Source organism: Apis florea, unplaced genomic scaffold, assembly GCF_048593485.1.
Source record: "Apis florea isolate Af1SG1 unplaced genomic scaffold, ASM4859348v1 contig_3798_pilon, whole genome shotgun sequence".
Lineage (NCBI taxonomy): Eukaryota > Metazoa > Arthropoda > Insecta > Hymenoptera > Apidae > Apis > Apis florea.
Genome location: NW_028256860.1, coordinates 2,500,539 through 2,515,516, shown reverse-complemented (window position 1 = coordinate 2,515,516; position 14,978 = coordinate 2,500,539). Strand labels below are relative to the sequence as shown.

At 31.5% G+C, this 14,978-nt stretch overlaps 1 protein-coding gene across 4 annotated transcripts in view; it reads left to right on the top strand.

Annotated features, from left to right (window-relative positions):
• The window catches only part of Nrx-1 (neurexin 1), a 400,360-nt gene that overhangs the window by 162,317 nt on the left and 223,065 nt on the right, over positions 1–14,978 (top strand). For 3 of the 4 annotated variants that reach the window (XM_031915441.2, XM_086915818.1, XM_031915447.2), the window contains 2 exons: positions 7,255–7,398; positions 13,066–13,098. In XM_031915441.2, coding sequence (XP_031771301.1) covers positions 7,255–7,398; positions 13,066–13,098 — 177 coding nt within the window. The remainder of the gene's footprint in view (positions 1–7,254; positions 7,399–13,065; positions 13,099–14,978) is intronic. The other variant, XM_086915817.1, reaches the window with a different exon arrangement.

The following is a 14,978-nucleotide window of genomic DNA, read 5'->3' as shown; positions in this document are numbered from 1 at the left end:
TGGAAGATATCATTTTATTTGATTTGTTATTTTGAAAAATGCACGAATATATTTCTTTGTTTTTTAAAAGTAGATTGCGTTTTTTTTTCCTGTGTATCTTTATATTATATTTCAAAAAGAAATTTATCTGCAAAATTCTGCATTTTTCAAAGAAAAATGTATTTTATGTGTTTTTGTTAATCTAGTTTTTAAAGACCTATTTTTTTTACACGTAGCTTTGAAATATATAATTGTTTGATTGATATGATCTGCATGATCTTGGCAAACTCAAATTCTTTTTATTATATTCTATAGTAATTCGGGAAAAAACTACAGTGTAATTAGAAATATCATTTTTTAGAACTTGAGAGTTTACATTTTTCAAGTGCTCACATGTGAATGATACTACAAACTTTATATTTTTCTTTAGATATGCGTTTAATTCTAATATTTTCATTTGCTTTGTTATAAATCTCACAGTTTTGGAAGTTTACACAATAATGAGTAAACTTCTAAGCATTACTTACTACTATGCAAGTCACAATTTGTAGAACTCCCTATAGAATAGTCCAAATTGGTATTCATCCTCATAGCAGTTCCTTTTCTAAAGAAACAATGCGCTAAGGTAGCTATTAATATGCACTGTGTGAAAAGCATTGTAAAAAAAAAAAGTCTTAAATAGAATTTAAACATCTAAATCGACAAGAAAATATTATCATTTCCAATCTTCAATCTTTCTACTTTTTTGAATAATCATACAAAGCTTGTGACGTATAAACAATCCATCTCTACGAGTGTAAAATGGACATTGTACAAGGAAAGATTATTTTCAGTTGACAAAGTTCGAGCCTCGATGTAACAAATTGCACAGTAGACCGTAGTTTCAACAGCAAGCGGTTTAACCACAGAGTATTGTTTTACTGGCATAAAAAAACTTCAAAACTCCAGCTTCATTTTCAGATTAATGGAACAGAGTCAATTTTAAGAGTTACACATTTGAATAACATCGATCCTTTCTCTTCTGTTCAATCATGATTCAGTACTTCTCTAGCAAGTGAAGAAATAAAGATAAAAGTTCAAAAGATTCTAAATTTATAACGATGCTCGTCAATGGACCAATGTCACGATCTTCTCTTAATCCGCATCTACGTGTTCAAAAAAACCATTTTTGTCGATTTACAAAATACTTTTCAGTCCATCAACGCACGTTATCCCACGTGATCCGAATTTGTGAAACAATTATCCGATGAGAGATCCTCTTCGAAGGTGGTACGCAAAATTATTCAATGGCCGAGGAATCGGCCTAATTGGTGGGAAAGCAGGCCACCACGTTGATTATTACGCGATACTTACTTACATGCTCCGCTGGAAATTACGGTGGAATCGAATGGTCGATTTAGGGAATCGCGAAATGGGCCCCAATGGGGCAAAACCGTGGTGCTAAGCGACACACCAATCTGCCGGATATCGCGTAATTATCACGACTCGGAGAGAGGATCCGGCATTTTATGGTGATTACCGGAGGAAGCGTTATTCGGGGGATGCGTGTTCCATCACGATTTAGTTTATGAGTTCACGAGTTTCGAGAGAATTTAGATTTTGCCGCTTCGAATTTACGATTTCACTCTGACTCTCTCGGATGATGTACAACTGTTCGAGTAGAAACTTGATGTATATATGCGTTTGTGTACGTGTGCGCAGGTTTTTGCTGGCGGTTGGAAATGATAAAGTTGAACGGTGCTGTTTATTTTATCGTTTCGAAATTGAAAAGGATCTTGTAGATCCTTATATCATTTATATATGATTTTCGACAATACTCCATCTCGTGACGTCTTTATTCTTCTTCCTATATTTTCCAATATTTTCGATACAACGATTCGAAAATCGAGAAATTTTTTTCTTCTCAAAATTTATCTCGAAAAACGAGGTATCCCGTAAATCCAGTGGCGAAAGAAATTTGCCAGGGAGCGAAAGTTTCTTCATCAATTCAACGAGTCGTGGTTCGAGGCGTGTGTTCCACAATTAGTCGAGCTTCGATCCTCGAGCAACCTCCTTTCGCAGTTTCGCGTTGCTCGACTTTCCACTCTCTTCTCGAACCTGAAATCGCGTGCTGAAAACTTCTCCTTCAGCCACTTCTCCCGCGTACCGCGAACCGCTCGCTGTCTAATGAATGAAGAAGCGTGTTGGAGTAAGCCGAGTTAGCGTGAACCGCGTTTAAAAGGGGGCCTGCCATGGCTTGTGGTAAATTGCCGCTCTTCCGTTTGAAATTTATTTTCCTTCTTCCTCCTTTCCTTTCTTTCCTCGTCTGCCGGAAGTTTCAAGAAGGGTGAAAGGATAAATCACTTACCTTGATGCATAAGAGGCTGTTTTGAACGTATTGGTTTGTTCTACGATACGTATAATTCTTGCATAATTAGGTCAGAGTTTGCTCAAAGAGGATCGATATTATTGTTGTCAATGATAATTTTGATCGGTTGGAATTTTGAAAACAATGGATTCAATTACAAATGTCGCGTTGAAAATATATATTATCGTATCAATGTTTTTGCTAATATTTTCAACGGTATTGCCAATATTATCGATCGTGTTGCGGAGATTTTATTATTAAAATTTTATCAAAAAATGTCGGAGTACGTAATATAGAGATGTAATGCTGGGAAACGAGTTTCATAAACAAGTTGATTAATACGACAATTGGTAAAATCAGTACATTTTTCATCATTCCTTTGAATAAATCATAAATTGTAACGAACATTAGTTATCATTCCAAATAAGTGAAAATGTTTATTCTAATAATCGTCATGAAATCTAACTAGTTTTGATTAAAAATGAGGAAATATATTTGCGATTCGATAGAATACGATTAATTTATTTTTATTTATTATTAAAATTTCATATCTGAAAAATTTTTTTGATTACGTGCAATCAAAGGATTGAAAAATTGGATTCAAAAATTAATATAAAACAATACTCTTCAAAAATTGCTTCAACGAATTTTCATTTGCATTAATATAACAATTCGATTCGTTAAATTCTTCTATAATTACATCATTTTGCTCCAAAAAAGAAAAAGAGAGCAATGATCGCATTCGAACGCAAACAATTCACATTTTGTTGAAACAAACCGAGATTATTGTCTTCCCGTTAAACGCTCCACGGAACGAACCTCGCTAAAAAAAAAAAAAAAACCAAGAAATCGACCTCAAACTCATCCACTATTCTCTCCACGAAAAATCCAAACAAAAGGAGAAGCGAGGTCGCATCGGGACGACATCAAAGCGTCTTCCTTTTTTCCTCGCCAACCTCTCCTCCCCCGTTCAACGAAGCCGATGCAAACCGTTTTCGTTTAACAGGATTAGATCCCAGGCGTCGTTTCATTTACCCTCTCGCCACTTTTCTCTCGTGAATAACGGTTAAAAACGAAAGACAGAGAGAGAGAGAGAGACGAGGATCCTCGAGGATTTTATCCTTCGACGTGGCTAATGACACTTCCACACGCGTGTCTCCTTCTTTTCGACGATAAAGAAGAGAGGAGAAAGAGGAGAAAAATCGTGTTCACGTCGCTGTCCACGTTTCTTCGTTGTCAAGGCGGAGGACAGGAAGCCGTGGGGAAGGCGATCTTCCTCCAAGCTTCCCCATCCGTGAAAGTGTCTTTCTTCGTTCGGTAGACAATCGCAAACAGCTCGACGATCCTCTTGATACTCGTGCGAGCCACCCTCTCGTGGAGATTGAAACGAGCAGGGTCAAGGAACGTGCAAGTGAACAATGTCGTGCTATTAAGTGGGACACTTCGGATGGAGGAGGTATGTACGACTTTTTCTGACGTGCACGGGCCTTAGTGAAGAATTTTAGAAAGGATAGTTCCATGGTGAATTTTACATGACGCGTTGCACGAGTCGTTGCAGACTCGTTGTAATTGTTCTGATAGGGACGAAAGTCTCGAAACAAGTTTCTTTTGTCTTAAAATTAGAATTGAAATGATGTACAATTATGTACAAATACTTTACAAGTCTTAATAAATATAACTCGATTAGTTTCCAGTGATCCCTTGGAAATATATTTCGTTTATATATCCATCTTTATTATTTAAAAAATTCTCACAAAGCAAAGTTACCAAAGAGATCATAGAATAACGACAAACAATTTTCTTAAACAATCTTCTATAACTTCTGAGAATGCTGTGTTGATGAGATAGCAATAGATCAGCAAGAGGTTGACAACAAATAATTTTATTATTCCATACTCGAGACACAAATTCTCTTAGGATGCTCAATGCTCCTCAACTAATTGTAAATCATACGTACCCCATTGCATCGAGATTCCTCGACCAGCAACATCCCATACAGGGGATTGTCGCTCGAGTATCGTAGGATGATTTGCGGTGGTAATGAACATTTCAATCGGTGGCTCGATGCATTCAGACCTGAAGAGACGCGATTTGGCGCTGAGCCAGGGTCATTAAAAGCCCGTCCTGCGACCTTTTTGCCTGGCCTTGCGTCGGTCCACTTTTGTTTGGCCGCGCCATCACAATGGCAAGATGGAAAATAATGAAAGAGAGAGAGAGAGAGAGAGAGAGAGACAGACAGGTCTCACAAGGACGCGTATTCGCGGCTACGTAGGCGAGATCAGATGTCTTGAGACCGAATTAAAAAGCTCGAGCGTATTGGGAGAGGAATAAAAAGGGGAGGAATAAGGGAAGAAGCGCGCCCTTGTGCCACGCTCGTTGCTTTTAATTAAGCTCAACTTGAAACGGATCCACCTTCGTTGGCCCTTTGTGGATCCCGAGAAAAGGGGTGTCTTTATGGCGTTTAAGATTCCCTTGGTGAGGGATGTTTCGGTTGAAAATTGAGTAAAGGGATGAAATTTATCTTTGCTGAATTGTTGGCGATAAAAATTACGAAAATAATTTGTATCTATATTTTCTAATGGTAATTTTAATCGATTAACAATACATACGTTGATTTGATTTTTGTTCGATTCTTTTATTTCCAATAAGACAATAAAATTTGATGAAAAGTTTGAAAATAATTCCTAAATATTGTTATAAATAAATATTTCCACGTACATGGAATTCATTATTTTAACCGATTACGATAAAAATTTATTATTGCACAATATTTCTTTCAGAAAAAGGAAAGATATTTATAATTTTCTGATTTGTCTCTAAAAAATGAAAAAAAATGTAAAATTTCACGAATAAGATTAGAGAGAAGAAGGTTTCTGATGTTATAAATGTATCTGGAATACGTATGGAAGTTGTATTATACTGGATATTGTGTTATTATCGCTAATAAGAGTTCCTTCCGCGATTAAAGTCTTAACTATGCTCATAAATCATCTTCTAAAATATCGAGTCTACCTTAACCTCTGTCCAAATGCATGTCCACCAATAAGGAGTATTATAATGAAAGGAAGAGGAAGTACGTTCCGCTTGAAGCCTGCTAGATTCATCAGCAAGGCTTCCTTCCAGATTTGAGTCTTAGATGGTAGGATAATAGAAGTCAGGTCAGGGGATTACGTGAATTTGTATTTAGATGAAGACTTTCGAGATTGCTATTTGATATTCATCGTGTGGCGAGTATAAGGAGAGTTGTCATTAAATTACATAATGCCAGAATCAATCGTAAGTTTATATCTTAATACTTGATGGATCTTATCTCTGACGTGATATTTTTTGCATAAGTAGTAAAGCAGTTAATATTTGATAAAGCTTAAAAATAATAATTAACAATTTATCTATTTATAAAAATCTGAAAAGTATACACTTAAAATCAAGGGTTAAGAATTTTAGTTTATCTACGACTCTCGAGTAGATTTATTTAATTTTATGCATCAAGATCAAGATTACTATTATTCAAAATACAAAATTGCTTGGTAACATTAACTTATATCAGAGATAACGTATATAAATGCTATTTCATTTTATGTTATATACGTTTTATAAATAAAAAGTAAACATTTTGTTGTTTTAAACTAGAATTATCGAAATAAACTCTTATTTAAATAATTATTTAAATAAAGTCTTTTATTTTATTTTCGATTCATTGTGTTACTTTTCGTATTATTCGAATAATCGTGTATCTAAAATATAAATTATTCAATATTTGTTATTTAATATCGAAGTATTTATTTGAATGATATAATTGTAAAAATTTATATTTCATTAATTTTGTTATTTAAAATATTTATTCTCTATTATCATCTTCTAATGATATTAATTATTCGAAATAAATAATTATAATTTGTATTTCTTTTAAATAAATCATACATACATACATTATCAAATTCAATATTTGCTTCTCTTTTCAATTTCACGTAAGAAGTATAGAAAGTATTGTTTTAAATTACGTTTAAATTATTCAGTAGAATGTTCATTATTACGAAAAAAAAACTTCTCAGTCGTTGAGGATAAAATTTAATCAGTTATCACGGTAGAAATTCTACAGGTACAAGCATAATCCATAAAATTGGATTACTTTCTTAATGGAACTTTCATGTGTTCAGAAATTTAACATTTCCTTTTTTTACTTTTAAATAGAATACGATAACATTGCATTTTATAAAATTATGCGGTTAAACGATTTTGGATGATTATTAATTTATTACAATTATAAAGTTATTTTATCTAGATGAAAACAATGATACAATTATATTTTTCAGTTAAAATTATTTTTCTCTATAAATAACTTTATAATAAATATTTAATTGTAAATGCTTTATACATTTTTTAACATGTAGTAACAATTAGCAATGTTTTTTTTTTAAATAATACAACTTAAAAGTTTTTTAACGTATTGTGTATTATTTAATTATATCAATTTAATTAAATTTGTCTAAATACATTTTTTCCCCTTCTATTTCTTGAAGAATATATAATAATTCTTGTAAGCAAATAATAAATTAAAAGATATAATTTAAAAAAAAAGTATAATCATATAAAGCAATTGTATAATTGTTATATAATTTCATATAAATGTTAAATTATCTTTTTTTATTTTCAACACATTAATCACGTAAAATACATTTAACCTATTACTAAATGTAAATGTAACAAATCTCTGACAATATGCATTGCAATTTTCCAATTATTAGCCACGTATGTTTGTCTTATTCGTTGTTTCTAATCTCGTTTATAATTCTCACTATATTTTTCTATGTGATCTGATCTTTTAAGATATTATTATATCACGTACGTTTGTTCTGCACTTTGCATTTATCATTTTTCTCCACCAATATAATACATTTCATTTATCCGTGCACTTTGTTTTGTTACAGATAAAGCGCCATCCGAAGCCTCTTTCAAAGGAACGGAATATCTTACGATAGATTTGAGCAAAGGAGATCCAATTTTGAGCACACAGGAAACCGTTAATTTGCAATTTAAAACAAAGCAACCGAATGGCCTTTTATTTTATTCCGGTAAGTTATTCTGATAAATTTACAATATTCGATGCTTTTTATTTCGTTCAAACATCAAGTTCATTAGATATAAATTATATATCCAAGAAAGTATTTTTTCATTTTATATCATAAATGCTTTATATAGAAAATTTTCATCGAAATGATTCTTTTTTTATTTCCATTGAATTTCAATATAGAATTCATTAGAGTTTATTGGTTGATCCATTTCTTATAAAATTGTAGTGATATTTTCATCTTTTTTATTCTATTATTTATACGTATGCGAGACAAGCATTAAAATAATAGGATTTCAAGATTTGCTTTTATTTAAAATCAATAAAAATACTTATATTTAAGATTTCATCTATACGCCATTTAGTTTGAAATTGTTAGTTTGAAACCATAAGAAGTAGCAACATTTAAAAAATTTTAATTCATTGCTTTTAGATGCTAATTTTTTTTATTGGAAATCTATCTAAATTTAGAGTTTTACAGTTTGTAGATTAGATTAGGAAAATATAATCTTCAAATAAATAAAAATTTTCATCCTATCATGGTATATTGCAAAAAAATTTGATTGAAATATAACTCAAAAGAATTATAGATCATTATCAATATCAATATCATTTGGAAATTTGCAATAAATACAATAAATATAGAATATTTGAATAATATTCAATTCGAGAGATTTTTTTCATTAATTGTTTATTTCAAAATAATAAAATTTACTGCAAAATCTTCTTCAGAACAAATTCCTTTTCTGGTTACATACTTTAGGAAACTTTATTTTCAATTCCTACAAATAATATTCTTATAATAGTAATATTATGACACAAGATATCTTGATCTTAACAATATGATTGAATTAAGATGAGAGATTATTTGAATGTCGTAGTAGCTACACTTACAAACGTGAAATCAAGATTAAGCATTCTCAAGAAGATTCTCAAATGGATCGACTAACCTTTGATAGGCAAAGTCGAAAGTTTTATGAAATCCCTCTAAATTTTAAACACATCCTGTGAATTTTGTTCCCTCTCTGTCGAAACCTCTTGCGGCTCTCACATGAATTAAATATACATGAAACCAACGAAATATTCGCATTGCAGTCACTGCTTCTTACTAGCTCTCAGATCCTTATTGCGACTGAAGGCACTAGAAATAAAGGAAAAAAAAAAAAATAAATAAATGTCCCTGGCGTGCTTCGTAAATTGCTTCAAACTTGTGGATGCTCCGTCTGCGACGAATTATGTTCTTGAGGAGGAAGTTAAATTTTTTAAATATAACTGAATTCTCGTCTCGTCGACGTGGAAAAGACTTGTGTAAAAAATATATCGATCAATTTTTTTTGTCAAAGAAAGAAAAAGAAATATTTTTAATTTTAAATTAAAAATAATTAAGAAAATTCGTTTACTTTTTTTGTATTTTGTTATATATCGTTTTGTTATATAATTATTATATGATTTATTAATTTTAACTTGAATTGACTTTTTCTTGAATTTTTACATAATTCTTATTAATATAGATGAAAAGAAAAAACAAATGTTTATTAGTATAAATTGTTAAAGATAAACACGGAAAGGAATTAACAACACTTTAATAATTAACTATAATATTTGGATTATTAAGAAGATATGATACTTCAATAGATAGGTAATTTCTTATTTTTCATTTATTTTTATTATTCACGCGCATTAGATCTAGCTGTACATAATTTTCTCTTAATAAGTTCAATTCATTTCCGTTTATTTCCATGTGATCGTATTATTATATGGATTTATTCATGCGATGAAAATTATGGAAAGCGAGTAATCAAATTTGTGATTATAATATTGCTCATTCACCGAAAAAACATTTTGTTATCTTCTACTCTATTGAGTTCAATAAGAAATTTTGATTTCAATTGATCCCAATTGCGAATGATCTATTTTTTAAAATTTGAAAAATTTCTATTAAATAATAATTTATTAAATCTGTTTATTTCAAATCTTCTTATTAACTCAATAGATTCATAATCGTTAATGCGAAGAAGATTACTATACATGATTTATTTTATTCGCAAGTTATTAAATAAAACGATCATAATTACAAAAATTCTTTTTTAAATTAATTAATTACAATAACAAACACAATACAAACTTAATTAATCACTGATCAATCATCGCAATTTTTCAAATTAATTTCAACTCTGTTTTATAATTACATTATAATCAACAATACCTCCTCTCTTTCACTTTGAACAGACATCAATCACAACAGATTCTAAAACCACAACCTATTTCTTCTCTTTTTTCATCCCTTAGAATGACCATTCCAATAACCTAACTCTTAATCCTTCAATAAATATAAGATACACAAACAGATTAACCACTTTCTTCCATTTGAAGCAAACAGATCGCAACCGATTCTCAAATAATTACAAATTATTCCACTTCTCTTTCTTCATCCCAATTCTTGGACCCCGTCATTGTATTCGACAATAACGTTTCCAAAGACAACCGTACAAACCGATTTCTCTTGTCACAAAGGGGATGATCCACGACAAGCAGGAAGGATCTCGCCAATTTCACGTAGATCTCGCGGCTAATATCACGGCTTTCAGTCCCGATAATTACGGAACCGTAAGTTGGCTTCTTATTGACGTCAAAATTCCCCAAAGGAATCCTCTTCCTTTCCGATAACATATCATACCCCCCCCCCCCCCTGCCAGTTGGATTTCGTTCCAGGGCCGTGGATTCCGTGGATATGGTCAATGCAATATCTCACACGTGATCTTCCTCCTCCCTTCCCCCCCCCTCTCCCCCCTCCCTCCCTCCGCTTCTGTAAATAGAACCGGATAATCGCGGGCATCGGAGAATTGGAAGAAGTAGTGGATGACGATAATTGCAATTAGGGTCGAGCCTGATGCTGCCCTGCCACTTTTACACCGGTTGTTGTGTCGATACCCGATTATCGAGCTTCGAGTAGTTGCTTTGGAAGGATTGGGCGATACATTGTGCGATATTACGAGTGGTTTTCTTAGTTAGGAGGGTGGGTGAGATTGTGGTATCGGTATTTCGCGGTTTGATGAATGAAAGGAATTAGAGAAATATAAGGGTATTAGGAGAGTGAGGTTTATAGGATGGAGTAACGAGATTATTTCTGTTGATAGGATTTTTATTGTTGTGCAATATATAATATTCATAATAATGTTTATTTATTTATTTTCTTTTCTCTGGCAGGCTAAGTATTCCAGAAATGATTTTATTCTAGGTATAATTAGTATGTAAATCTTTTTCAAATTGATATTAGTTTAATAAGTATTTAATAAGTTGTTTCGAATGAAATTACAACTGCATTCGAAGATATTTTCGATATAAAATTGATAATTGTCAGAAATCTGAAAATTAGTTAATCGTTACATAAAAGTACATAAAATCATCTGAAATTTACTTTTTTAAATAGCTACGTACGATTAAAATTTTTTACACACAAGGAAACGATAATTTCATATCTCTTTGTAAACAATTTTTTCCATTCTCTTCCCAATCTTTTTTATATATACTACAAATATAAAATTTTTTAATTTAAAATTATAAATATAAATATCGTTTTCGATTCGACACATTATACCGCCAACTTGGTCGTTCAAAAAATCAGAAATCTAAAAGTTATTAAAGATTCACGAAGGATAAGACATGCAACCAAAAAAAAAAAAAAAAAAAAGAATACCTAGAAATTGGAGAAGTAATTTCAACGCATAATTTAACGAACGTGAAACAATGCGGAGGAATAGCCGCGACGAGGTCACGAGCTTAAATTGGCGAAGCTTGGCGGGGCGTAGGGGATGAGAAACGCAAGTAGGACAAACGAAAAATAGTAAAAGTGGGAGGACGAGGACGGAGGTACTCGCATGAAAGAAACGAAGAAGTGCTCTCGTCGAGAATTTATGCGACTCGATGGAGCATTTGAAGTGGCGTTACGAGATATCACAGGTTTACATAGAAATATTCCTACGACTGAAACTGAAAAGGAAATCATAACGAATGCGAGACGCTTTCGGGGAGAGAGACGCGCGTACCTTGATCCACAGCGCATTGTTCTAAATTGGAAATACTTGAAATACAAAAGAGCACGCGAGTCTTAAACTGTCCAAAATTTTCACTTCACAATTAAACTTGTTAAATATCGTTCGACGAGGGATTAAAGTGATTCATCCTCCAAATACATTTCATGTTATTTGCAGCCTGTTCTATTTTAATCAAAAGTTTATTTCCGCCGTATCGAATTCGATGTTGGATGTTTATCGCGCCCGATCAAACGCAACCATATCAAACTTTCTGCTGATCGCGGGGATATAAATATCCCCCTTTTCCCAAACGAACAAACCACCCCCTCAAAGACGTCTCGCGCATTCCTTTTGATCTCTAAACGCGAAATTCGGCGAAGAGGGTGAAACTTGCAACCCGACAAAAATGTGCATAATTTAAACGGTTGACCATCGGTATAGCTTATCTGGAGAACAAATGAGCGTGCTGGGGCCGGATACTGCGGAGAGGTTGGCGGAGATGCGCCCTGGCTAAAAGTAGAACGTGCTCTGTGCATGGATGAATTCGTCTGTGTGTAGGTGTGCACGTGAATCTGTGTGTGTGGATGCGTGTGTTACAGCATTGCGGAAAGTGGTTGCGTGTGTACGTGTACAGGTTTTCGAGTTCACGGTGCCGCAGCCTCCTCCTACCCTTCCCCTCCCCCCACCCTCATCCTGTTTCCATTGCGATGCGGCTGCACCAGATAGTACGTATCCTCGAGATACTTATCGGCCAATTCTGCTTCTGCTTAATATCTTTTGTATTAATCTGTGGCTAGGGATGTCTCGTTTGACTAATTTATCCAACGCGAGGTTGGATTATATAGAGACCACTCGTAGGAGGATTTTCGAATGGCGATTTTTATCGGATTTTGTTTTCAGAGAGAGGAGATGAAAAATGTATTGTTTCGTTTCGTTTTTGGATTAGAGTATATGGGAATGGAGTAATGGAAGATGGGATGGTTGTTGTTATTTATCGATAAAAATTATTTGGGACAAAAATAATTGTTTCGATCGCATTATTTGCTAAAAAATTTTTAAACACTCTTAGAAGATACTTAAGTTTTAAATTTTCTCTTTGTGGAATGGAACTGTAAGGAAGTAAGATACGGTTTGGATTTGTGAAAACTTGAAAATTTAATATTGTTTTCTTAATTAAAAATTTTGTAGAAAATTTCGTTTTCGAGGCTATCTTAAAATCTTTTTTTTTTACGATATTGTTCGCCATATAGTATTTTTCATATAAGTTATATTTTACACGGGTAAAAATCTTCCGCCAGGAAGTCAGAAGGCTTAAAATACGTGATCCCTTAATACGCACAACTTTTCTAGAGACAATAATTTTCAATTTTGCAAGCACACCGTGAACATTCTATCCTAAGAACATTGCAACATTGCGTTTTTGAGATAAAATCAAGTGAGAGGTGAAAGGGAGAGATATGAAATAATGTGACAAAAAGAATATTAAAATAGGCCGATAGAAATTAATTTTTCTTTATTTTCATTTCTTGCATTTCTTAGAAAGCAGTTTTCAGTGTTTAGATTCATCCTCATTCATACAACTCATAAAAGTGTTTCTGAAAAATTATATATTTATGAACGCTTTTCTTTTCAAACAGCCAATGGACGTAATCGCGCTTCCTGCCCAACCGGTAATTAAAAGTTTCTATTTTATTAGCTGTAAATGTTTCATACCAACGGTTTCTGTTCCATTGCTTCATCTCGATTTCGAATTTCCTTCGATGATCATTTAACGATAAATTTACTTGCTTTTTACACTTTTACGATTTTTCACTTTCTTCTAAGATATTTATAAACACTTTCTTTCTCGTTTGAACACAATTTTTAACTTTTTATATTGAAACTTATTCCTGATAATGATATAAATAATAATAAAGATTTTGTACATAGTCACATAACAATAATTTAATTTACATTACAATTTATGAGATATCGAAGTTAGTATTTTTATTATTTTTTTAATTTTATTTGGAATTATCTTAATAGGTATTTATTAAAGAGATTTATATCGTTAATTTTACATTATAAGCTTTTCAATGTTGCGTACAATATGTACGAAATAAAGGAAATTGTAACCATGTTAAAGGTTTCAATTATTTTAAAGTTCAATATAAAGTTTTACAAAATTTCGAGCTATATGCGTGTTAAAAGAGAATCGTAAAGAATAAATACAAAATATTATTTTTGCAAATGAAATTAAATCAAATTCCTGTATCGGTTTGTTTATTCCAATATTTTATTTTCATTCTACCGTATCCAACATCCAATTTCGAATACTTTGAAATTCTGTTATCTATGTTTTTTTTTAATTTTCAGTTTCCCCAATATGGGAACTCACTTATTCGATTTAGTATTGAAATATTCAGATTTTTATTGACAACAATAATAGATGACACGAGGAATAAAGATTCATTCATATTTAACAAAAAAGGCAATCCTATTGATTGTATATATATATGTGTAATTTCTTTTATTTATTTATAAAAATAAATAGAAGAATGTAATGGATATAAAATAATAAAATAGTAAAAGTATAATAAACACGTGAACATGAAATGATAGTTTTACATCAATTATAATTGTATAAAATAAAATAAAAATGTATTTATACAAAATGTAAATTGAATTGAATATTTTTATATTTGATTTTATTTTACAAGATCATTTTCAAAAATGAAATGTTGTTTTATCGATATCAATAAAACTATTCAACAGATAATAATTATTTCATTCATTTAAGAAAAAAATTTATCTCGTCATTTCGATTGAAACGCATTACTTTAGTTCAATTGCATGTTTTTTCATATTTAAGTCTTCTATTTTTATTCTCTAATTGCAAATTTATATTTATATTTATTTTTAATCTACGCTATAATATTTTTTTAATTCAAAGTAAAAATTTAAAATTAAATGCAATATTTATAAATACAGTGAAATTCGATCGTTTCTGACAATTTTGGATCTGGGTAGACAGTGTACAAAATGCTTGTTTTGACACAATTAAAAAGGACGGTGCACGCGTCATGCAGTTAGGCATATGCAAATTGCTGGCTGCAATTAAGTCTACGGTGCAGTCTGCATTTTTTACATGCCTTAACTTCGGAATAATTAGCGTGCGGTCTAAATGCAAATACCGTAGTAAAAAAGAGACTTTTAGAAGTGGTTACAAGATGCTTGGTGAAGTGGAATTCTAAAAATATGTGACACATTTTTTTTTAAAGATGATACAATAATTTTGTAGGACAATGTTACGATATATATTTACAGAATATTTCACAGAATATTCGACAATTCTTTTGCAAAGAAATTTATTCACTTTGAAAATGTTGATTTTAACGAAAATTTTTATGTATATAAAGTTTAGTTAATTTTATATAACAATTTTCATTTATATAATAATCTTCAAAGATTTTAAATGAATTTTATTGTGAATCAAAGTTTTATTCTATCTCATATTGTTATAAAAGTTTAATAATTATTAACAAATGTGTAATATTATATTATATTATAG